This window comes from Dicentrarchus labrax, unplaced genomic scaffold (genome assembly GCF_905237075.1).
Source record: "Dicentrarchus labrax unplaced genomic scaffold, dlabrax2021, whole genome shotgun sequence".
Classification (NCBI taxonomy): domain Eukaryota; kingdom Metazoa; phylum Chordata; class Actinopteri; family Moronidae; genus Dicentrarchus; species Dicentrarchus labrax.
This window is the reverse complement of record NW_026136706.1, coordinates 22,870,321-22,896,992: the sequence shown is the minus strand read 5'-3', so window position 1 is coordinate 22,896,992 and position 26,672 is coordinate 22,870,321. Positions and strand designations below refer to the sequence as shown.

At 40.4% G+C, this 26,672-nt stretch overlaps 2 protein-coding genes across 6 annotated transcripts in view; one reads left to right on the top strand and one right to left on the bottom strand.

Moving 5' to 3' along the window:
- The window catches only part of pdia5 (protein disulfide isomerase family A, member 5), a 55,945-nt gene extending 38,905 nt beyond the window's left edge, over window positions 1-17,040 (bottom strand). The window contains exons 1-3 of the mRNA XM_051404318.1: window positions 16,919-17,040; window positions 5,622-5,748; window positions 3,011-3,098 (exon numbers count right to left, since the gene is read on the bottom strand). Coding sequence (XP_051260278.1) covers window positions 3,011-3,098; window positions 5,622-5,748; window positions 16,919-16,984 — 281 coding nt within the window. The 5' untranslated portion in view covers window positions 16,985-17,040. The remainder of the gene's footprint in view (window positions 1-3,010; window positions 3,099-5,621; window positions 5,749-16,918) is intronic.
- A 2,085-nt stretch (window positions 17,041-19,125) lies between these two features.
- Window positions 19,126-26,672, top strand: part of sema5ba (sema domain, seven thrombospondin repeats (type 1 and type 1-like), transmembrane domain (TM) and short cytoplasmic domain, (semaphorin) 5Ba) — a 156,837-nt gene continuing 149,290 nt past the window's right edge. The window contains exon 1 of one of the 5 annotated variants that reach the window (XM_051404309.1): window positions 19,126-19,496. The gene's annotated coding sequence lies outside the window, so the exon portion shown is untranslated. The remainder of the gene's footprint in view (window positions 19,497-26,672) is intronic. The other 4 variants (XM_051404307.1, XM_051404310.1, XM_051404311.1 and 1 more) reach the window with 4 other exon arrangements.

The window sequence follows — 26,672 nt, the reverse complement described above, 5'->3', positions numbered from 1 at the left end:
TTCTGTATTGAACAACTTGCTTTCCTGATTAATAACTCGCACTAGTGGTGTGTTACACAGGATAGGGTACTGTGCACCAGGAATAATAACACCTACTTTCATATGATACCAAAAAGGGCAGATTTGCGATCTCTCTTACAGTAATTGGTCTGAGTTGAAACTTTGTTGCAACATCACAGGGGAGTTTCAGGTTGTTGCAATCTACTTGATACAATTGTTGCAAGTAGTGGACTGCTATGTGTGTGTGTGTGTGTGTGTGTGTGTGTGTGTGTGTGTGTGTGTGTGTGTGTGTGTGTGTGTGTGTGTATGTGTGAGAAAGTGTTGGACCAGGTAATGAGCGGTGAAGTCTCCCTCTCTCTCTTTCACACGGAAAGCATACCCGTTAGACTATTACTAATTTGTCTCAGCCCCTAACATTGCTTATTTTGGAGACCCCATTTAAATGTCAGATTATTACTCGAACCTTGATTATTCAGGTGATGAACCAAACTAAAAATAATTAACCCAACAACGTGGTTGAGCAAGGTGCACCTTTAAAAACTGAGGAATCGTCAACATTTTTAAAAAGTTGGAGCCAAAACTTCACATTAGGCCAAAGTCAACAGAGTCCTTTTCGTAAAGGATTAATAATGGATTCATCACACAAAGAGGATGAAGCGCTGCATGCCATTTAATTATTACTCTTCCAAAACACAAATCCTAATCCGTGCTGTGCTTGTTTGTGCTCTGCTATTCCCATTGATCCAGACAAGACCATGTTTCATTCTTAACATGTTATAGGTCTGTTCTAATTTTCCAGAAGAATGGGAGCAGGGCAGCACAGTCCTGTACTCCCTTCCTGTATGAGATCATCCATCCCTCTGGCAGATCCCTGTTGGCCAACACTCAGGTCCCTGTCATCTGTTCAAAGTGTGTCATTCTGGCCTTGGTGGCCCTCTTCCTTGGCAGGGCTGACCGTTCTCACGCTGCGATATGCGCTCTACTCTCTCTCCCCCTCTGTCCACCATGAGCTCGCAGCTGGGGCTTCGATTTGGAACCAGCCCATTTGAGATGGTGGAGAAATATGCCAAATAGCACAATGCTTCACTACAGAGCCTGGCACCGGATCCATGTGTCCTGCAGTGATGAACCCGGCTCGCTCTAGCTCCCCTGGCAGGAATCTGGCACACTATAAATCTCTGCTTAGCATTAGCGCGCTCTCTAGCATTCTGGAGTTGTTGGAGAAGGAAGACGGAGATGATACCCTACTCTCCCAGACAAAAAAGGTAACGGAGTCAAAAAGTAAACGGCAAAAAAGGACATGTATCATGGAGAGTCTTTGAAGAGAAACGTGGACAGCAACAGTTCTGGCAATCCCTTGAGACATTTTTGAGCTTAGTTTCTCTTCCTTTCCGTCCGCCTGGTCTTCGATCCCGGATAAGCTTGAGAGAGATTGTGAATGCTGCAATGAGCACTAGGTGTCAAAGGGGAGTTACTGCCTTCCTCACGGTTTCCTGTTTTATGATACTTTCTTTCCTCTCTGGTGAAGAAGACGGCTCATGCAGTTGATGGGTTGACAGGTACAAAAAAAATTAAATAAAGTAAGTGGAACTGAACACCAGGAAGGGCAGAAAGAACAACAAGCCAAAGTCAGATCACTGGGGAGCGAAGCTAGCTGTGCTTAGAGAAAACTATTCTTGCTGGTGTCTTGGGAGTAGATAGCATTTGCTTAATGTAAACAATTCCACAGTGTCGGCTGGTGATGGATGTACTCCAGAGAGACAGATGACATATGTACAGTTCTGCCTTTAAGGGGAAAGAGAGTACACAGTATGAAAATAATAATAAACGAGTATTTGTATAGTATAGTATGACTATGGGCTGCGACTAATGATTATTGTTTTAAATTTGACTGAATGTATGTTTGTTGTTATTTTCTTTGTCAATAAAATGTTAAAAAAACAGGGAAAATATGCAGCAGAATTTCTGAGAGCCATAGATGATATCTTCTAATAGCTTATTTTGTCCAGGCAAACGTCCCCCAAATATTCAATTTACAATGAGATATAAATATGAAACAGGAAAAAATAAAACCTCAATACAATTTTGGTACTGACCAAATGGTGTCTATAGCACCAAGTGTCGATAACTGGGTCAAACAGGGCTGCTATTAATTCGTATTTTCATTATCTATTCAACAGTATTCGACAGTTTCAAATTGCTCCTTTCATCCATATTGTAGTATATTAAATAGAACATATGGTTGAGAAAGTGTGGCTGGGACTTAAATGATTGATAGATTATCAATAGCTGTCTGTCAAATAAATGGTTTCCGCTCATGTGTCAAGTACCTAAAGTTGGCAACAAGTTTGGTCAAATCCATAGTCTTAAAATGTGTTTATTTAGGCTGCGTTACACTGCTTCAAGTGTGTGTTTCTACTTTTAAATAAAGAAAGCATGTTTATACTTCTTAAAGCAAGGTATCGGGAAGAAAATGGTACTGTATTGGCACTGCATCAAAAATCTTCAAACGGTACACCAGCCCTGAAATCTACAGACAGACTGACTGACAAATTATTTCAATACTACATACATGACTGATATCGCTCATCACTTACAACACAGGATTAAGTAATTCCCCTCATTATTATTTATTTACTATTTTAGGATAAAATGGAAACAATGAAAACCCAGAAAATGGAGAACTAAAATAGTATAAAGAGATGTAACACATTAGACCAAAAGCTTCAATAGCTCCAATAAGTGAGTGGTCTCCTGTCGAATTGTGCCTGTAGAATAGAACCGGTGGAACAAGGCCCTTTATACACCGGTGGAAAAGCCATAAATTGTGCAGATGGATGGCAGCAGGGACATTCTTGAGAGGACGAAATTGCTCTGCCTTTATAACTGCTGTCAGAAAATTCCTTGGACAAAAGAGACCGTAATGTCGGAAGAGACAGGGAGTCAATGGATGTGATCGAGGGAGAAGAAGTCCTACAATGTGTTTTTTAAAAATCTTCCAATTACTTACCCACAGTTGACCCAGGCAATAGTCCCTTGGCCCTTTACTGTCTGGGCCACATCTGATAGCAGTTTCAGGTGGGAGTCCCCTGATGTAGCTACAGACACAGAGAATGAACCATGGTCAGCCTTGTTACCAACACTGTTCAATAGCTCAGGATAACCCAGAGCCTAGAGACACAGAGGACACTGTCATGTTAAACACAGCAAAGAGGAATTGAGTTACAGTGGAGCTCGGTGTCTTACTAAAGTACCAAGTGCTGAAGAAAGAGATCACTGAGTTTGGGATGAAGGGGTGATGGAAGAGAGTTTTCTAATACCTTTCATTGGATGGGTTCAGGGAGCGGGTTTAGGTTACATCAGCTTTCAACATCTTACAATAGTGTGACTAAGCAGGGGATGGGAGGATTATATGGTGACACAAAGACTCTGCTGAAGCAGACCAACTTTTCAGCAAAATGGGGGAAGCACAGCAGGTATGTTTTGGTGAACTACAGTTTGTACCTGCTGCATGCTGTTTACTACCATAGTCTAAGCCATGATGAACATCAAGTGTGAGCCCATTCAAGGACGACATGGAGAGTTCGTGACCACTGGAGACTAGCACAATCTACAGTGTCAGAGAGGAAATATGGCTGAACTGTGAGGTTTGCTTTCCGTGTTAGGAGAGAGGAGGAACTAGTGTGTAATAAACTGTACCAGCTACAACAATACACACTGTAATATTACTGATTTTCATCAGATATGGCAACCAAAGTAGATTCCTGTGAGTAAAGTAAACGAACTGTAATATTCTAGTCCTTGTGTAACACAATATATCATTGTTATACTCCCCCAGAAACCGAATGTGTTTTATTCACTGCATAAGGAGAACGATTCCTCTCAACGCTCCAGGCCAAGGCTATATTTAGATTAAGGGGCACTGCCTTGACTCCCCAGGGTCCCGCCTTGCACCAGGTTGGTAACAAAAACATCTGGCAATTCAGTGTCAGTTTATTACCATGTATGGAGCGGGAGGCTAGCAGATATTGGCTGGTAGATTGTCTAATACGCTCATTGTTGAAGTTTGATGGGCTCTAAACAGGGATGTGGCTGACTGCAAGGGGGCCAGGGGCTGGTGAGGATGAGTAAGGAACAGGGAAAGACTGTCTTCACTCAACAGGGATGTGATGTGGCACAGTAATTGGTCGGTGAAAAGGACATTAAACCTGCATGAGGAGGGGAACCTTTGGTGTCTTTACAGAGTCTGTGTGACACTGCTGCCAGTGATCAATCACTGCTCAAGACAAGGGAGCCTTATCCAACCCTTACGCAGGCTCATATGGGCCATGAATTATGAAACAAATAAATCTATGGCTATGGGGCTCTGAGAGTTCTCTGATGCTTATTGAGGAGTAGGGGGGTCTTTTGAATAGAAAAATTACTAATATCAAGCAGCTCATTTTACAAGCCTGTAGAGTGCCTTCCTCCCCTTCACAGAAATATGCTAATGAAAACAGAATTAAACTCTTCTGGGGTGCATTAGGGCTTCCCTAATGGTTGGAAGAAAGCACTGCTTATAACTCTCTTCGACTGCATACAGTGTTTTATTTTATATTTAATTTATTTATACTAATTCTACTAATACTATACTAATTCTATAAGATAAGTATTTCCAAGTTCATTACTGAGATAGACCACCGTGATCATCCATTTGAAGCAGGATGAAGGCTAAAGCTGCACAAAACATTCATTCTAAATATATCTTAAGATACTGCGTTAAATGCTTATTACTAAATTATATCGGATTTGGCTGAAGTGCCACTGTACGATGGCGCTTGCTTATTACAGAGGATGACCAAAGGAATATTAATTAATTTGGTGCTTTAATCGTGCACAATTACAGAATAGTCAATAATTAAAGCAAAAATTTTGACATACCAATAAGACATTACTGCACAAACGCATGGCTATTAAGATTTCTCACACAAGGTGCCCATAGTGTTTATGTGCACTGTCAGAACTGTTGGGATAATCGTGCCTGTACTCACAAATTAAGGAAATCTTACAACTGTAACTTGATATAGTTTCAGTTCTCTAAGTTAGGATTTTTGAGCAATACAATGTGTGATGCAACAATCAAAAGGTTCCAGATTTAGACGTTTTATTGTCACACATTTATTAAATATATTTCTTAAATACCTTGGTTGATAACAGACTAACTTTAACACTAACCTTCTCTGACTACAATGAAATGATTTATGTAATTATGCACTAATTATGTAATTAATAGTAGTATACAATTCTGATCGAAGAATAAAATACCATCAAATGTTTAGTTAAAAGCTATATTTTTCTTTGCACATTGTGTGTCTATGAAATATCTGTGATATTTCAGTGCTCCACAATGATCTCTACAGTGACAAGCTGACTGAGATAATACAAGCATTATCCATAAGCCGTTACTATGATTGTCTGGCAGGACTGCTGTGAACAATGGATACTTAACCAGACACTTATGCTGCTACATCTGAGACCAAGATACATCTCTGACAGCAACAACATCCTCCCCATGTGTACATTCTGGTAAAATCTACAACCTGATTAAAAAAATATCCATTATGAGGGGTGCGTTCTCTAACCTGTCTTGGTGTAAAGCACCAGAACGTTGGTTCTCGTCCTGAGCAGCTTCTTGAAGTCTTTGTGGTCGCTGACCTTCTCTATGAGTGGGGAAACCTTCACTGCCTCCAGCACCGGCAGCAGCCAGACCTGGTGAAACACACAAATACACAAAAGCACAACTGTTACCAAATACATCATGTGATGATGTAAACACATAGCAATAGGGTTCTTTTTTTTTTTTTTTCATAAGCAAAATTTGCCTACAACACCAACTAAAAAGTAAACTATCGAAAACTAGCTTTGAATGTTGGTGAGATTTGTATACTACACTTTGATCACATAGCTCTGATTTAAACCAACCCCCCAAAATACTACTACTAGTAAATACTACTTTGTATTTATCTATTCACCCACAATCCCCACAGGGTGATTTATAATGTTTTTGGTGACCTTTCTTATATCACCTCTACTTTTACACAAGAAATATAAAGATTTAAAGTGCATACTGCAATGAATTTAACTAAGAAATTAATGCTCCCCAGACTGTAAATTATATACAGATTTAATTTCACAATTTTAGCTGTACATTCTGTTATAGCTCTAATAGTGACAAAATTGTCAGCATGCTGTTTATTCTGCCCCACAATTTCATACTGTTTGTCGTAATGAACCCATAGGGCCCACTGCAAATGTTTGACTTGTAACAAAATTAATGAGGCAAGCTATGTGGCAAATAAATATATCAGTATCGGTTTGATATAAGTGAAATGAGTTTGATGCAGACAGGCAGAGCAACAATCTTATAACACTGCAGCAGTCTAAAGCACTCTGAATCAGAATGTTAATGTGGCAGCAGGGGCAGAGGCCTTTGGTTGCGTGTCTCATCTCCTTGCTCTGACTCATAATTGCCATAATCAAAATCAACAGTTTTAACTTGATATTTACACTGAACCCGAAAGCTATATGAGAGCTACAAAGCAGCATTTATATAATTACTTTCTTTTCAACTATTATGGCACAAGCAAAACAGGATGCTTCCAATATCAAACTGTACTAAAGGTGGCTTCAAAGTAAGCAACAGGTGGGTACATCTGCATCATTAGTTGGAATGGCTCCTCCCACTTTACCAACACTGGTAGTTGGACTAATGGTGTGAAACACCTAATATGGGAAACAAAGCCCATATTGAGAGGCTTGCACTTTAATCAAAGACAAAAAAAAAAAAAGTAAACAAGACTGATTACACTCAAGCCATATGAAGTTAATTCCATGCATTCTAATCGTCTCTGTGCCATCACCATTCATTAAAAAGCCCTTCCTTTCTGCCTACAGAGAACTAAATTAGACACCAAACATCGTCTGCTCGCTCAGCGGATCCTGCCTGATGAGTGATATCACCTGGAATGAAAACAAGCACCTGTCAGGCTCATTTTCTAATTTGCTCCTCTAAAGGTGAGTCAGATAGGAATCTTAAGACACTACACTTCGCACATTAATACATTTTAAAATGACCACAGAGAAGTCAAAGGGCTTTGAAAAGGATGAACAGGCAACTTAAGTGCCCAATTATGTATATATACTATATATTTGAGGGGAATTATTAGTCTTTCTAAGCATTATTTGTGTTGATCTGTTTTTATTTTGTCACTTGAAGTCAGGACATGAGTCTGATTAGGTTGACATGACGACAAGAAAAAGTTGTGTCAGAATTAATTTAGGGACCATGTGAACCACATTGTGAAGGGTGGGCTAATTAAAGGCTGGCTAGATGACACTTGTCTGTATAGGTGGGCATTAAGTGGAGAGTGAGTAGCCGGGGGCATGATTAGGAAGAGATGAGGAGGGATGGCAGGCTCTCTTAGATAGACGGGTGATACTTGATGGCTGCCTAGAAGGATTAAAATGATACAAACTGAACAGGATTCTTATTTAATTGCTCACTCTCTCCCTAAATATTGAAATATTTACTGCAATTTTCCTTCTAGTATAGGGATGACATGAGAACCAATACTTCAGTACCAATCAATGGCAAAGTTCTGAAAATGTGACTGTACCCGTTTTTCTACAGTACTGTGAGTACTGCAGGTACCGGGGAATGAATTCTTCCAGACTTGATGGAGCACCTCCTGTAGAGTCCAAAGACTGTTGCACTGCTCTGCAGAGAAGCACAAAGCGCAGATAAAGCGCAGATAAAGCGCAGATAAAGCGCAGCACGAACTAGATAAAGCAACAGTGAACACATCAGCTGGTGCCCATGTCATTCGGTACCACATTGTTTTTGATTGATTTGATTGCTCATTAACGAGGCTCGTCCACACACGCCTCTCCTGCTGTTGTTAAAACAGAATCACGGGTGAAAATATCTCAAACGCAAGTTGTGTTTTCTGGGTGACTTTATAAAAGTTACTGCTGAAGAAAGTAAACAGAGACCCAAACAGAGAGAGAGAGGGAAACAGAGAGAGAGAGAGAGAGAGAGAGAGAGAGAGAGAGAGAGAGAGAGAGAGAGAGAGGCGGGGCACCGGTACCTGTGTGTGTGTATGTGAGAAAGAGAGAGACAGACCACAGTAGTCGTGTGTGGAGTACTGATTGGAAAAATAAGGAGAGCAGATTAAAGTAATTTGTAAGTTAAATAGATTTATTGCTTTGTTTTTGTTTTTGACCGTGGTATGAAATTGGTATAGAGAACTGAAATTTCACTGGTACTGGTATCCACTACTACATTTCTGATATGGTGACATACCTAAAGATCACACACATGTGAGTCCTTGCAGGGAAGCAGAGGGGTGAACTGCAGAACAATGTATTTTAGCCACTGTATTTACTATGTGTTCATTGCTTTAACTTATTGTCGGACACCCTTTTTCTTTTGGCACCATCAGTAGAACTTCTGTATTCCTATACATAAGCCCCACTGTATACTGTGCACTGTATTATGCAGAAGATCAGCTCTGAGTCACAGCAGCACAGCCTGGAAAAAACACAAGCACACACCATCTTTGAAATCTTTAGGAACGTGATGTTGGATTTCTGTCTGATCTTGCAACTTTCTGACCCAAACAGTTACTGGTGTGATAAAGTGCTTGGTGCAGCTGGGTGGAAGTTCTATGGTTAGTGCCAAAGACGTGATTGAAATAACTAATAATAACTCGGCTGTTTTTGTTTCAATACCTTATATGAAAGATGACACAATTACATGCATTTACATTCTAAACATGACCTTATTCTTGGCTAGATAGATAAGCACAGTCAGTTTCTCTGAGGATGCTTAAAAGGGATTCTTCAATGAAGGATCCAGTTACAAGCTTTACAGAGCTGCTGATTGTTTGATACTCCACAGACAGATTTTTTTCTTGATTAAGCTTTGTGGCCAACAGAGGGACTGGAGAATGTTAGTTTGAGAAAGGTCACATTTAGTCTTTATGTTAATAGAGATAGTTCCATCAAGGGATTAGTTTAACATGGATAAAGAACTGCTTGCAAAACAGCTGACTTATTTTTGTAAGATTCTGATTTTGCACAAAGCATGCAGCTAGAGATAAATAGGGACAGTGTTCCAGTGTCACAGTCTTCAAAGTATTGATAGTGTTAATACGACCCATCAACTGTGGCTTGCAAACAGCATCAGATTGTGAGCTGACAACCAGTCAGGTCTGAGTCTGCAAACAAGCACAGGTAATTACGCAGTCACATGAAAGAGGCACATTTCTAAGCAATACCTGTAGCATGAAATGTTCCGAATGATACCTCCACCCACAGTCAAGACAGCTGGGTACGACACTGATGCTGTCGCCAAGCCAACACTGCTGATGGCTGTGATCCGATGTGATTCTTCCACCAACTGAAGCATGCGTCATCTTTCAGTGACAGACGTACAATAATAGAAATAACTAGCCTGAGCTGACAGTTTCCCCACAAAGCATTACAAGTGACAGGCCCATTCAGAAACAGCATAACTGCACTGCTGACTATTAATAAATTGGAGTTTTATTACAAGGAAGCACATGCAGCTAAAATAGACAACATGAATGCAGCAGATCAGTGTTATGTAGAGTGTATTTGGAAGATATGAAAACTAAGAAAACTTAAATGATAATGAAAACAGTTGTGATGAGATTCTAATTTATTTTATATTCTCTGAATTATCTGTTAAGTGTTGGTGCTCCCTTCCTTTCTGCGGCTGCTCGTCCTCTACAATAAATGGCAATTTTTCAACTTTAAATGCAAATGATATATGCAAGCAAGTGATGATAGTGCAGAGCATGACTCCATTTTTATCAGATCACAGCAGCCTTAATCAAAACAATTCTCTAGTTATCTCTCAATAGCTCAGTTCACATGCAATTTCTCACATGGACTTTTTTTAGCAGTTAGAAACGGGATTCATCTGAGCCCAGGACATATATATACATTTATATAACATTTTTTTGTAGAAAAAATGTGTTGTTTTTTTTTTTTTGCTTTGTGTCTAAGTTATGAAATGCAAAACTAACCACCCCTTTTAAGTACATTTTTGTCACTGATGAATACGTGTTCAAGACCCCACATTCAATGCTATTTATAGGTTGCAGCTCTAGGGCCACATTGTGTATTTTGTTCTACTTGAAGCTCTCATAATTCATGAAAACCTGCACAATGGATCAAAATGGAGTGGAGGGTGCACAACGGATTCAGTATAAGAAAAAAAAAGAGCATATTCCTGGATTCAGTCTTTCATTTAGTGATGGTAATGAAGGTCTGTTTCTATGGATTTGAGGACAAAAAGAGTTCATTGTACTGTTGCCACACTAAGTCAAAAATAATGACAACTGGCCAGTGAAAGTTACCAAGCCAAAAGTCAGGTCCTTAAATTGTCTGATTAACAGTAAAAAAAATACATTTTTAATTTATTTAAGATGCCGTGAAAGGGGCTCATTACATCATTAATCATTTAACCATTAATCACTGATTTACTTACAGACTTTTTGCAGAGTCACAACATACCTTAGCTCGGCAAGTGAGAAAGGTATATGACTGGAGAGGTTCCAGCGGGATAGGAACCATGTTGATGGGACATTTTACGCCTTAGTAATGGCAAAAAAAAATGTAATAGATGTTTCTTATTTCATGTTGGTATTAATACTATTTTTTTATTGTAAAAAAAATCCCATGAAAAGACATGAAAACAAAGAATAATAATGCAAGCCGTTTGATCAAATTTTCTGTTCATTGTAAAACATTGTATCAATTCCACCAACTGTATTGCTCGATATATTTTAATATCATTCCAATCAAAAGTAATGGCAAACACTGTGTCAATCTTGGGTAATAATCTTCAAATAACTGGAACATGTAAAATTCCCACTATGAAATACACATGTGAGTATTGTCCAGTTAGATTCAGTGTAGTGTGTTATTGAGTTTTAGCTTTGCAAAGACCTGTTGACTTGAGGACAACATCTTTGCTTCACTGACCTCTGCCCCCCCCCCAATCTCAGCTGGCAGGTGACAGATAGAGAGAAACCCCTCCAATGACTACCAATTACTGAGCTGTGTACAACAACAGCTCCGGAGGCTTCCTTCACTCTGCCATCACTGCGAGAGGCATTATAATGGCGCTGGGTTCGTACCTTTCCAACACTGTCTTTCCCCATTATACTACCTCCTCAATACACACTACATGGGGACAGCTTCATTGCTACAAAGCAGATCAATGGGGATGAGACAGAAGGAGAGCAGCATGATTTGGTGTTAACGCACACAAACACATTTTTCACATTTACACAGGTATCGGGCTCCATGAAGAATGCTAAATGTGAAAGAGAAACACAAAGCATAGAGAGAAAACAAGTACCTCAGTATACCAGTTGTGAATCACTGGCAGCAATTCTATTCTTCAAGCTGGTGATTTGATTCGAGAGCAATAATTACTTTTCTTTATCTATCTGATTTTGGCAACCACAATGTGACTCAGTAACAATTAGCCAAAATTATATATTCATTGAACAACAACAATGTGAAAATATCATTATTCTTCAACAAAGTAAAGAACAGCATAATTATGTTGTCAAAAAGGAGACAAAAAGTAATCTTTCTATTGTTTCACCACAAGTAATGATATGATATCACGCTCTGAGGACACAATACAATTCAACAGCACCACAATCTACAGTTTTTTAAAATGACCACACAGTTGCATCAACCTCTGCAAAATAGTTTAAAACAAACACTGAACATTATTGGATTTATTGCAGGGTCATTGCATTCGATTGCATTACTTTTAGCTATGCATACCTACTAAACTGGTAGCGATATAAGCCAATATCACATCACATATCAGCCTGCCAATATATTGATCAGGCTAACAACCTTAACTCCTCCAAACCCTGGCTCTGTTCAAATACCACAAAAGCTGCCAGCTCTCTGGTCGCAGTCACAATAATACAACAGCTTACATGTCAACTGGCACGTTCCAAAAAAGGAATAAATCCATTCTCATAAATGTAATCTACCTGAAATCCTTTCATCATTAATCATACCACGGCCATGCACGTGATAACTGCATGCTTAAACTGGCATTTAGTGATTACGTGACTCAATGCAGGACGATCTCAGACTCAATACTCGGAGGAAGCCCATTAGTGCTCAATACATCGACCTTCCTTATCTGCCATAAAGGTATGTCCTAACACGCTGCTGTAAAGAATGTGGCGCTTACCAAGCAGCAGGGGCCCAGCCCCTGCCTGCAAGCCCACACCCTCCATCTGCTGTGACAAATCTGCTTAATAAACGGCATCCAGTTCTAGGGGCAGTACTGAATCAGCACAAATCACACCGGTGTTTGTCAAGCACTTGCCTTGACTTTTGTCTAACTAATGAGCCAGTCAGGTGTGTGTTGGTGTATGTGGACTGGCCGATTGTAAAGGAAGGTATGCTAACACACACACACACACACACAGAGCTCTGATTTAGAGGCTTCTTAGCTCTCAGATGAGCAGAGGAGCAATCAATTAGCAGCTTTAACAACTATCTCATTCCAGCTATCAGCAATGGAAGCCAGAGGAGAGGAGAGGCCTACTAACAGGGTACCAAGCCTCGGTTGTGGAATAAAACTGGTTATGAGATAAGATGAACAATGAAGACCTTTACAAAGCAGACAAAGCAAGCAGTTTCGAGATAGGATGTTATGATTGGCACTTTTCACTATTTCTAGACATTTTATAAACCAATTGTTTTATGTTTGTCATTGTGGCTATGGGCACTCATTATGCATCAGTATGCACATTATCAACTATCAACTACATACAAACACTACTTTTTTTTAAATCAGAAATGCCAATTGTATGCAGTTGATCAGTTATGGGGGGACTGAACACTTGATCATGGATGACAAATGCAACTGGATTTGTTGTTTTATTGTTCGAGACATTTGGATGGATGACTTTTTGTGTTTCTGTGTGCAGTTTGACGGTAATCCTGAGTGATGAGATTGGTCTAGTTTAGATCAATTACTGATTTTCTGTGGGCTCAGCAGCTCACAGGTAAAAATCTGTATTTGATACTTTGTATGTGTTAACACGTTTGAGTTTTCTGCCTGTGGTTGTGGATAAATGTACTCTAAGAAGCATGTGGAGCTGTTGTTTGACGTAACTAATTTCTTTAATATTGATTGACTGACACAGTTAATCACTGATGACTGACACAAGCAGATTTATATGTAAATCAGACTAGCCAATTGTCAATCTCATGTCCTTTTAGAACTGCTATTATTTATCATGTTTAGTAAAGTTTGGCTAACCTACTCTCACCACTAATAGAGCTGAAAAGATTAACTGATAAATTGATCAGATTATCATCAGAAAATAATCATTTATGAGGGGGAAAAAAATGCAAATATTCTCTAGTTATCTATTTTATTCCAAATTGATAATCTTTGGTGGGACAAAATTTGACAATGTCTTAAAACATGTTTTAAAATGTTAAATCATTACTTTTTGCTTTGAATAATTATTAAAAGAAATAATCAACACATTAATCAATAATTAAAATAAGAGGCAACCCTTAACACTACCAATATCTACAAACTGCAAACTGACATGAAAAAGGCATTCAGCGCGTAAGTAGAAAACAAATGAATTCAATTTCCCGAAAACCAAACTCTTTCATATAAACAGCTATCAGGAACTCAATGTATTTGTTTTTGTATTCACTAAAGAAGCAGACACTGGTGAACCTTTGTGTAAGGGTGATTATGACTGCATGTGTGCAGTGACTGAAATACCTGCTGAGGACCAAATGCCAGTAAAATGTGTTTTAGGGGGGGGGGCAAATCAATAAGGACCATTCCCCCTGTGGCTGATAACACTGCTTATTTTGTGAATCTGTGCACAAAATGTCACTGAAAACAGGCAGGGTCACACACATCGATTCTTCTGGTCTGAAAACAGAAATGATATCATTGATAGGGAGACAACATTTTGAGTTTACCAGCCATGGGCAAGTGAACCAAGTAGGCTAGTTCATTCATTTGTGTGTGTGTGTGTGTGTGTGTGTGTGTGTGTGTGTGTGTGTGTGTGTGTGTGTGTGTGTGTGTGTGTGTGTGTGTGTGTGAGTGTGAAGGGAGCTTGGATTAAATTGTTTTGACAGGCAGACCTCTACCACCCAGACAGCTACCCTCTAACAAAGTGGTGCAGTGGTGTATCCCCTCCCTTACAGAATCCCCTACCTACCAGTACACACACACACGCCAAAAATGCACCTGCTCATAGACAACATAGGTTCCTAGTGGTGAGTGACAAGGACAAAATTTGTCACAGTATTATAGCACTGTTGAGATGTCATGATGAGGGCTGCAGCTAATAATTATTGCCATCATCGATTAATTTGTTGGTTGTTTTTCAATTTTTCTATAAACAACTGGTCTACAAAATGTTGAAAACTCAGAATCCAAGGTGACATCTTGAATTAGCTTGCTTTGTCTGTTTTGTGTTGTGGGTGTTCACTTTTACAATAAAATAAAAACAGCCATCCGAGTAAAACCTAGTAGTTTTTTGCTTTAAAAATTGTGCGTTTTTGTCGATAGTCTAATAGAGCTGCAATGATTAGTTGAATCATTTAGTTGCTATAAACTATTAAATTGATCGTGAACTGTTTGGTAATCAATTTGGGTACATTTTTAAGAAATAATGTCCAAATTCCCTGATTTCTCAAATGTGAATATTTTTTGGTTTCTTAAGTGTGAATCTCTTTGGTTTGTGGACAAAAGACATTTAAGAATGTCACCTTGGGTTCTCGGAAACACCGATCAACATTTTTCACAATTTTTTTTATTAGCTAATCAATTAATCACAAAAATGATTGACAGATGAATCAATAACGAAATGAATGCAGAGCATCTGCATGGTGTCGGCTTAAGTGGTTGCGCAAATTAGTTGTGTTATTGCAGTATTTTAGTACTGCCTGGCACAGCTTACACACTACCTTACTTTGGTCTATTTCTTGTGTTCCGGGTTTACACTGCTTTTAAAGTTGAAGGCGCTGGTTTAACACTGCTGCTACCTGCTTCGGTTGCCATGTTGTTGTTGTGTGGTCGAGTGCGGCCTCCGTCCGTACAACGCAAATCACACAAAGGTGCTCACCGCGCCCCCACTGGCCAGGGGCTTGAATCGATTCAGAAGATTTAATGAATCGATATTGAATTGGGAAAAAATATATTGCAATGCACTGATGAATCGATATTTTTACCCACCCCTACACAGTATGCACTGTAAGTACACACCAAAGCCCCACCCTTGTTTGCCACGGCTGCTGCTCAACAGGAACCAGAACAGGAACCGGTGTGTATCAGTATTAAGCACTAGTGGTCTACTGTGGCATGAATGTGACAGATACAGTATAATACAGACGATTACCTGTTTAAAGGACCATACCATTGTGTTTTTACCTCCCTCACTGCAAGTCATATTTACTTTATATAGCTACCATGTTCTGTTAAGATTTTCCTTAGTACCAGTCAAACGTTTTTTCCCAGTCACTTGAATGAGAAAATGACTGGTACATTTTCCTATAGCTGCAGGTAGCCAATTGCCTTTCCCTTATTTTTGTACAGTATGAAAATCTGTAAGAGACAGTGAAAACTGTCTGCTGGAAAGCCAACACAGGTTACCTAATAAACTGGCAACTGAATGTATGTCATAACTCATAAGCAATATATAATGGTGTTGTAGCTGTGCTCTACAAATACACTTGAACATGAACTTGAAATATTCTTCTTGGAAGGCTGACTGGTACATTTGAAAGCTCCAGGAATAGCTTCATAAGTGGCCCTTGTGTTTAATATTCATCATAGACTAACATTTACATTTAACTAGCAAGAATAACAAACATTTCCTGTGTGAACTGAAGATTTGGGGCTTTTTGTCTTGCACTTGTGACAGGCATTTTCGCTCTTTTCTGACATTTGATGGAATAAACATTATATTAGATTAATAGCCAATAAAAACAACTGTTGGCTGCAGCACTGCTCTAACACACACACACACACACACACACACACACACACACACACACAGAGAGAACACCTTTCATTCAGCTTAGATTGGTTGGTGCCTAACCAGTTCAGTTGTGACAGTCATATGACATGGAAGGACACTTCTGCTACACACAGCAGCTAACTCACACCCACTTGTCAGGGGCCAGCGATTTTTATTTAACTCACAAAGTTTTGAACTTTCAATTCCCTTTCCAAACTCGGATGGCTGAGCAGATGCCTTTCTGTGACTGTCCTGCTGTGTTAACAACAATAAACCTAACCTACCGCATGAACGACACTTGAGAAAAACAGCACAACCTTTTAAACATTAACATGGAGGCTATAGAGAGAAAGGTAACGCTAGCTTACCGGGTTTACCGCTTGCACAGGACGGTAGTTAAGGCTCAGACACACAGGGGAGGGGACCCCGTGTACGTGTAACACACACACACACACACACACACACACACACACACACACACACACACACACACACACACACACACACAGGCGACCGTTGGTCAGAAAACCGCTCTGTGTAGGCAGTTACATAAAGAAATACAGCGGTTTAACCTGCGCCACAGAAACCGCAGTCCACCCACATTATTACGAGCTAGTTAACTAAATGTGAGCTCCAAGTTCAGTCAAGGGCTGTCAACTTTACCTCCTGCACGGACAGGCTAGGAGACGCGGCGGAGAGCGATTTGGATTGTTTTTTCTCTCCTGAATTCCCAAACGGACACACACACCCTCCGGGAATGTCACAGGAAACCTTTACACGACACACAAAAGGAGGTTCGTTTGACTCACCAGCAACACCAACATGAACATTTTCGCCTCTCTCATCCGACTCCCGTAGCGGTTCCAAGAGGCCATGATGCCGTTGCCACGTCTGGATACGCAGGCGCAATCGCTTTTCCACGGATTCTTGAGCACGGCGCAAGGTACCCTGGGATATGTAGTTCTGCTGACTTTTCAGTGGGTAGGTGTTGCACCTGTCGCCTCCAACCAGTCAGATACCCCTGTGTTATTGTTTGGATAGCAATGAATGTGAGTACTAGTCAACTTCATTTTGTTTTTATCAACATAATGCAGCCATATTGCAAGACCGTTAATTACACAAGCGGGTAATTACTAAATTGGCTTGTGATTGAATGGCTCTTAATGAACTCTTAATCAATTCGACTTCCGTTCCTTTAGAAAATGTGGTTGGATTCTAGCTGTGAAATGTGCCGCACAGGTTACATATGGTTAGTAACCATATGTAACATAAATGCAAATTGACAACCAGTTCATACCAAGGTTTTATAGCATATTCTAGCAGAAGTAGCCTAAATACATTTCGCATTTGAAAGCTTCATATTTGATTTGCGTGGATAAATAGAATAGAATAGAAAACATTGAGCTTTTTAATAATATTAAAATAAATAAATAAATTGTACTGATTGTTTCCTCATCACGATCTCCTCATGTAGTAAGTCATATCCATCTGTTTAATGCCTACACCATGCTGGTCACTGGGAGAATAGAATAGAACCAAATAGAATAGAGATGGGGGTTTGTTTGTGCCGTATGAAAATGATGTACAGCTGCATAAATTATTGTTTTTTTGAATAGAGTTTGGTTCATACTGATTGCTTTCCTAATCGTGATGTCGCACAAGAAGTAACAATTTAGACTACACGCCTGTTTAAATCAGGGTACTACAGTCACTACAATTGGATAGAAGAGACGTGGGGGTTTGTTTGTGCTGTATCAAAATGATGTTGCCTACTGCTGCATAAATTAATGGTTTTTTTTTTTAATGGAGTGTGGTTTAAAAATAGAAAACTCATTCAAACAAACCTTACTTTTCAGTCCAGTTCGCCCATCAGATTTAGCTGAACTGAATTGACTTTGGTTCATACTGATTGTTTCCTCATCAGGACCTGATAAAACTCCTACCTGTTTATACCCTGCAAGTCACTGGTAGCACAGAATAGGATAGAATATATATTAGGATATATTCGCTCCACCAGACTCACAAAAAGCTTCATCCACCAAGCTGTCAGGACCCCCCCCCCCCCCCTCCATCACTCTGGACTCTGGACAAACTGTCTCCTGCACTACTATTATTATTAGTATTACCATTACTACCACCACATTCCACATAGATTAAAATTGGCTGCTATTTATTTATTTACTGTTTTTTTACTGACTGTTCTTTTGCACTGTTACAAATATATTTTACATATTTTTCTGCTGCCATTACCGTCTGCCTTTTTGCACTACCATAAGTATTGTATATTTTATATTATTGTATATTTTATATTTTATTGTCTGTTGTGAACTTGAATGTTTAAATTTTAGTACTAGGAAGTGTCTGATCTTATATGTTGTGCCTGTGCACTTTATCTGTTTCACCGCGGCTGAATGAGAAACGTCCTCTCGATTCCTTGTATGTCTGGTGCATGTGAAGAATTGACATTAAAGCTGACTTTGACTTTGAATATAATAGAATATAATAGAATATTATGGAATAGATGTGGGTGTTTCATAGTATTTATGCAGCTGTACACTCTCTTTTAATGGAGTTTTGTTTTTGTGAGTTTTTTCCTTATTGTGATGTTGAACAGGGTGTCATAATGTAAATCTTACACCAGTGTAGTCACCAAAGAGAATAGAAAGCATGTAGCATCCACTTAAATGAACCTCTTTCAGTTCAGTTTGCCCACCAGGTTTAACTGCACAATAAGTGTTATTATTTTCCTATATGGAGTTTGGCTTTCACTATTGTCCCCAGCCTACCTGGCTGATAGAGCAGAATGACTTTGGTCCAGTATAACCATCACCAGTATGTGTGGACTGTTCTCTAACAAAACAGCAAATAGACAGATGCCCAGTGGAGTTGTATTGCCAGGTTACCCCCACACACAGCAGGTTCTGCGGAGTCCCAGACAACAACACGCGGGGCAAACCTGTCCCAGAAGCCTCTCTGTCTCTCTCAGGTCCACGCTGTGATTCACTCTCAAACACTGCCTGGCTGCTTTCGCTGTGGACGGACGCGCTGTTGCGACACTCTTCCAGCTCTCCGGGGGGTGTCCATGCGTACTTCCGCCCCGTAGCCTACTGCGCTTGCAAATCGGCCCCCACTCACTCGCCCCCCACACCCCATCCCACCCCACCCACCCCGGTCCCTCCTCAACCCGTGGTATCGTCCGACGCTCAAGGAGAAGGAGAGCGCAGTTGTTGGCTGCAGGTCGCTCGGAGAGTGACGCACACGGCGGCTGAGGACACAACACTAGAACCCGTCTCTATTCTGTCTCTACTGCTCAGAGTGCGAGTCCGATCCTCTGCTCATCTCTGCTGGCATTGTCGCCAACTTGGGGGAATACAAACATCTTCGAAGGTAAAAGGAAAATCACTTTTCCTTTCTTTTCTTTGGCAAAATACCTGAAATGACGGACGCAGAAGCACTTTTTAGGTGTGTTGTGCGCCAGTTTCCAGCTTTAGATTTGCCGTTACGGGCGACATGGATGTATTGAGGTGCTGTATTTTTTTTAACTGGAGACACAATCAACACAATAGCCCGCTTTAGCTTGAGTAACCTGCTCAGATAGAATTAAAAAAAAGAAAATCCTCCTCCATCATTAATGCGTTGGCTACTCGTAAGCTTTATTCAGCCACGATGTGGGGTCCGTTTTTCTCTGGACCGTTTTCCATCAGAGCGGGGTTTGAGCAATGTGGCGTTTTCTTATTCCTAATGTCCAACACTTTCCTGCGCTTTTGCCCACTTTGACTGTTTCGGGCGAGGTGATTTGTCCGTTCATAGCATGTGTTATTCAGAGCAGTTTAGCAGTTCCTTTATGCCGCTCCAGTTTTACTTTCCACTCACGTTTCATCCCAGGATCAGAGGAGCATTTGTGGGCTGCAGGAGCTGCCTGTGCCTGCCACATTAGCGCCGTCTCAAACTTACTTTGTGCTGCACGCTGCCCTGTACAGTCCCGATCCACACGAGATGTGAACTTTAACAATAATCCTCTGGGGGAATCTCCATTGATATGATCTTTCGGGGATATGGATTGTCTAAGTGGTGTGCGTCTCAATCGTATTGTTTTCTCAAATTGTCAATAATCCAACGTGGTGACCTAATTTGGACCACAAACATGCGGCGTAAAATTGACCATCTTGTTGTCCTTTTTCCATTTTCACTAATGTATATTGTCGTCCGAGTTCAAACTGCCTATAGTGACCTCATTGCTTATCAATTCCAATTAACAAATGAGCTTTTACGCGCGGAATGTGCAGCCTTTGCGCACATTGCGAGGTTTTTTAAATCCGTTCTTTTATTCTGTCCAAATCCCAGCAAACGTCCGTGGGACTAATTCTGCATGAAAACACAGAAAATCTGCTCAGAAAGTCATTATTCATGAGCTTGTCACTTGGTTGAATTGCCTCTACATTTCTTCCCCCGACACACGCACAGACATTTCAGATCTGTTTTATTTTAAATTCTAAAGAGGGATAAGTGTACATCAGAAAGCCTCCCAGAGTGGGGGTGTCGAACAAAGAAATACAGTACTGTAAAATAGGACATTTCCCTCCTGCATGTGTTTAAGTTGATTGTTCTGAAATGCATTGTTGGAGCGGGAGGCTGGCTGTGTGGCTGCAGAGCGACAGAGGGCAGTGTTGAGCGGCACTGTACAGCGGTGATAACACCTTGCCAGGTGAAGTTTGCTGCATCATGTGCTGGACTGTCTGCTGTGCTTTCCACAAGTGAGCACAGAGACAGTTCTGCAGAGCAGATTGTCTGTGTGCCGGAGCAAAGGTGCAGCACTCATCCAGGCTTGGACAAATGAAAACATATAGGGGCTGGTTGTTTTAATGGATTGTTGCCTGTGTGATTATTATTTTATTTTTTATTTTTTGCTTCAGGTGATTAAATGTCAAGCACTTTTGAACAAGCTTTTATCTGCAGGCGGTTAACGGGGGAACAGCTTTCAGAGACATTTAGTCCATAGCTGGCATTTTTTAGGCTTAAAATATCATATTCACTTGAGTAAATTAATCAAACAACTTATTCACTTGAAAGCAATTTTCCACCACCAGTAACCACCACCACTGGGGCTTTTATAAGCTTTTTTAAAACTGCACTCTTTTCTCATCTGTAATTTTATTGAGTTCAGTGGTTCAGTGTCTTCAACAGTGTCAATGAAGGACACTGTATTATTCATTAAAACTCAAACGGCTCTCAAATGCCAGTAAGCATTGCTGGTTTGAGTTTTGGGAAATGTGTCAGATGACATATTAAATTTGTGTTGGAGTTAAGCTTTTTTAAAGCACTGAGCTTCTCTTTGAAATTGCCATGGACAGAGAATATTTATATAGTAGATTCAATTAGACAAATATTCATAATATTAGTTTGCTACAGTATTATCCCTCTCCGTGGACACAGAATCCTGTCTCATATCTTACCAACCCAATTCTCCCCGTCTGGAATTCAAAAGTTGGCACAACTCTTGCCTTTATTTTGATCATTAATCATCACGTGTGAAAGTCCCGTATATCCCCCCATCTTTTGATTGATATTTATATATTCTTACAGGTTTTGTCAGGCCCGCATGCTTGTCTTATGGATGATTAACGCTTTTGTTATATGAAGAGCTGTTTCAGTATCCTGGGTCAGTCCTTTTCAAATGGAAAACAGGTTTTCATCTTTGATGAACTTATGAGGGCTCTTGACAGGTCCCAGTGGGAGGAACTAGACCAGCAGAGAGAAAAGAGATCTGCAACAATACACAAACTGGATGGACCCCCCCCCCAACTCCTCTTAGACCACCTCTATGTTCACTTTCCCCTGCTTCCTATTTTCTCTCCTTGATGTCCTTGTAGTTACAGTGTGTGAAAGTGTTTTTGATTATATGCAAGAGGTCTGTATCTTTGTGGCATCTGATGTCGACATAAATAATTCATTTTCATTAACAAATATGGTAGGTGTGGAGTAGGTGAACGTGCAGCCTCTTCATCAAATTTTTAATGATGCATATTTAAACTGTGCCATGTGGTTTATTTCTGTTGTGGGGCATCATTTGAGAGGGGCCAAACGGATATGAAAGTTTAATGTCCGGAGAACTTGATCCTCTCCTCTCCATCCGATATTGCCTCTCTAAGAAAAAAAAAAAACACTGCCATGTTCAGTACGGTCTGACCTCCATGAGTGTGTCAGTGTTGATGTGTGTGTCTGTCTAAAGAGATAACAGACTAACACAGATAACAAATATGATTCGGTCTGGTCTGAGGTAACTCTCTCCATACAGCTACCCTTCCCATATCTTCAAACTAGAAAATACATTTTAAGGAAAAAATAATCTGTCTTCCCAGAGTTGACAGACTGTTTTGTCATTTCAAAGTGCAGCGTTTCACAGACCAAAACCAAGGCGGAAAGTGACAACTTCTACAGCATGATATTTCTGCTGTTAGTCTGTCATTCAACTGTTTGGCTTCTCATGCACGTCAAACAAGCACTCTGGGACATCTGTCACTGCTCATGAACCAGACCTCAGTTTATGTATGCGCTGTAACACTTCACACTCTTTTTGTGAATCCTGACTTGAGAGCGGCCATGACAAAGATGCATTTGCACGCTTTAAAACCCAGGAAGGATGCTCTAAGAAGTGAACTGCTACGAGGCAGCGAGTGCCTAGCTGAGACATGCTCTGCAGGCCGTTGATCTTGATTTTGCTCCCCCATTTTTTTACACTCCGTGAACCTGGTATGTGAAAGTGAAGAAGAGAGATTGTAGACTTTTAAAGTGGCCTTCTTGAGCAGGATTCACATGGTAATTAGGTCAGGGCACGCTGAGGAAAAACAAAGCTGTCCGCATGCAGAGAGCACAGCAAAAGTAGCGCGTTTTTGTTAAGATGTTTCAAGGAGAGTGCAGAGACACACAGAGAGATGCTTCCTTAAAGTGGCTGTATATATTCAGAACACTGCAGCCACATTGGAGTGTCTGTTGCTCTCTGTTATGTAAATATAATGCCATATTTGAAATCACAGTTTCAGGCGACGTGACTTGCGGTGGCAGGCCTGGCTGCAATATTCACTGTGGTCTTTATACCCAGAATACCAAGCTCTGCTGCCTTGTCACCTGAATGTGATTATGCTGTCCCACAGTGCTGACATAAATGTTGCCATTTTCCATTCACACGCTCTCTCCAAGCCCGATTGAGGTGATTGAGGTCCTGCACCAAAGCACTCCTCATTTCAAATGCAATCACTCCTCCGCTCCTCAGTCGACTTGTGCAGAAACATGCAAATTGTGGCTGAATTTCTCTTTTTGTAGCTTGACGTCAGTGTTCTGTGGTCACTTTCACTGTAGCTAGACAGACACACTTTGCTTCACTCCAACAGCACCCTGATAAGAATCTGCCTTCTACTTTAGTTCAGTCTTTTGTTCGTAGTTGATGGGAATGTGCAGTTGTGATAACCAGACAGTTTGAGCTATCAGCAGAGGGAGGCGAGTGGTCTGCGTGGTGCAGTCTGAGCCAGTGGGTGGAAATGAATAATTCCACCATGTCTGTCTGGGTCCCCTCAGCCTCCCAGGATCTCATTGTTTCTGAATGCAGAGTGCACTTGGCGTGGCCTTCACTTGCAGTGTCTGTCTGTTTGTAACCTGGCCTTTCTCTCTCTCTCTCTTTCACTCTCTCTCTCTCTCTCTCTCTCTCTCTCTCTCTCTCTCTGTGTGCCTCAACACACAACCTCACCGTCTGTGAAATCTGATACAGCTGCAGCTCTCTGCACTCTGTCTGCAACCCTGCTAATTAATGCTTGATGCGACTCAACAGTCTCAATTTGTCTCTGGAACGTTATCATCATTGTTTGCCCTCCCCTTTGCCTGTGTTGTTATTACCGTACCTTTACAAAAAAAAGGGAATAGAGATGAAAAGGGCAAGCAGTCTGTCAAGCAGAAAAATAAGCAGCATGTTCCACCTGGTATTGTTTGTGTGTGTTTAATGTGGTTCTAAAATGATTATTTGATAGATCAGTACATCACTTAGGGCATTTGTCATGCAACAATGTCAAACCTTTGTTGTTTCCGGCTTCTTACATGTGAGGATTTGCTGCTTTTCTCTGTGTTACAGAATATAATTGTAAATGGAATATCTTTGGTTTTGGACCATCAGACAGAACAAGCAATTTGAAGATGTCTCTGCAGGGGCAGATCTAGAGAAATATTCATGGAGTAGCAGAAAAATATGTTCATATAATGGCAAACAATCACATATATAAATATATACTTGAAACTCAAAAACATTACATAATTGTGGCACATAGTTAAGCATTCAATAGAAATATTTAAAGGTGGCTTTAGACATCAATAATTCTTTTTTGCATTGAACCGAAGCCAATTACTTATCTGAAATGTTGCCATAATAGATCATTAAATTATATGTGTTAATTTCTGTTGTTTGTAAACATTAAACAAAAATTAATCTGAATTAATGTGTTAAATTTGTCCTCATTTGACTCTAAACTGAGGTGGCAGCTAGGGTGGCCAGGTATTTTTTTAGGGGTGGCAGATGCTTGCAAAAAACCATGATGAGAATATACAGTTACTTTGCGTTTCTCCTCTATTGGTCATTTGAAGGACAGCTTGTAGGTGCTTTCCTTGCAGCGTCAACCTATTCCATGTTTTTCTTCTTTTCACACATTCTCATTGTTATCCCTCTTGGTATTAGATGAGGTGTGTGTTGTGTGCAAGCATGCGCTCATGCGTGCATGTGCGCATGCGTGCATGTCTGAGCAATTTGATTTTTCTCTTTGTATGCGTGCGAAGCGGACGTGAAGGCATGTGCCTTTTCTCTCTCGTCCTTCCTCTGTTCAGCCCCGGCAAGGTCTGAGCAGGGCAAGAATAAAAGGGGCGCGAGAGGAGGAGAAAGTGCTCCCACAGTTGATTTGGCTATTGTGGGGGGAGGAACACTATTCCCATTGATGCTCTGGACGCATGGCTGAAACCCCCAGAAGCTTTAGGAAGGGAGCTTATTCAAGGCTTGATGTGACCCGGAGGACCGGGTTGGAAGATGGGTGTTGAGCCCATTGTGGGGATGGTGGGAACATTGTCCCTGCTCCGCTGCTTTAATACCACTCTGAACCACTGGCTCTGTGAGCTGGATGGGCTCTCAGGTTCTCTGTTTTTGCTTTACAAGACACAGGAGAGGTCTCTTATGTTAGAGGTCTCATGAATTTTCAAAGTCCTTGCAGGAGGTCTGAGAAGCCCTAGAGGCTCCCATCAGAGAATCTATTGTGAATTTTAATTAACTATTAATATAAAAAAAGTGTAATATAATATCAATATTCTCTCAAATATTGTGAAATAGTTTCATGTGGTTTCAAGGTTAATGTATTTGTAATTTTTACAACTCAGGGTTGTATAATGAAAAGTTGCTCCTTTATGCTACATTCATAGAGCATACACAAATAGGCTATTTTAATTAGAATAAAATAAGAATATATACAGAACATATATATTCAATACATATATACCTACACACATATACACCCATAAAGTTTTTACAGTGTTAAGAAGTCTCACAGCCTGAGGGAAGTAGCTGCTCTGTAGTCTTGTGGTACGACAACGGATACTTCTGTATCAACGGCAGCAGGACGAACAGGCTGTGGCTGGGGCGGGTACTGTTTTTAGTATCCTTTGTGCTCTTCACAAGCACCTCACCTCACCATTATCACTGATGCTGGGTAGCTATGTACCAATCATCTTCTGGGCAGTTTTAATTACTCACTGCAGAGTCCTCATGTCCTGGACCGTGCACATCCCATGCCAGTTTCTAATGTTTGCCATCAGGATACTTTTTATTGCTCCTCAGGATGTATTCAGATATATTTCCTGGTAGTACATTTCATGACTGTCCTCTCTAGAGCCAGTATTGGTCATTTGAAGCATGATGTTCCCTCCAAATTATAGCCCGTCAGATGATGGTGTTGAAGAGGGCTGTAAGACAAGTTGCAAGTTGAAAAATCTTCCATAGCTGTTTAGCTGAGCTGAGATCTGGTGACTGTAAAGGCGATAGAATATTTATTTACATAATTTTCATATTTCTGATGCCTCAGGGTCTGTAAGGAAGCATCTGCATCCGTTATGTTTCTCCACTCATTCAGGTTTTTCATATAATTTGCCACCCAACGATATAAACATTCAGGCATTTGGACAAAAACATACCTTGAGACAGGTGTATATTAATTTTGCTATGATAAATTGGTAACAACAGGCAAAGTGAAAACTGTCTACATTTTCAAACCTGGCACAAAACAGAATTGCATTGCTATTCTTACATAAATTTACTTTTATGAAATGAAATTCAAGTAATTATAGTCCATAGAAACTACTCTTTAAAGTACACACGTGTTGTTAAGTGCCTTCATAGAAACCCTACTTTTCCTTTGAATCCCCAGCTTTCCTCTCAATGATCTCTGGGTTTCAGGTATTTTATTTTGAAGAGCGTCATTGTGCACTGCTTTAAGAAGCCCTCCTAATGGAATAAAGCTTATTTTTACCCTGCTGTACCCTGTA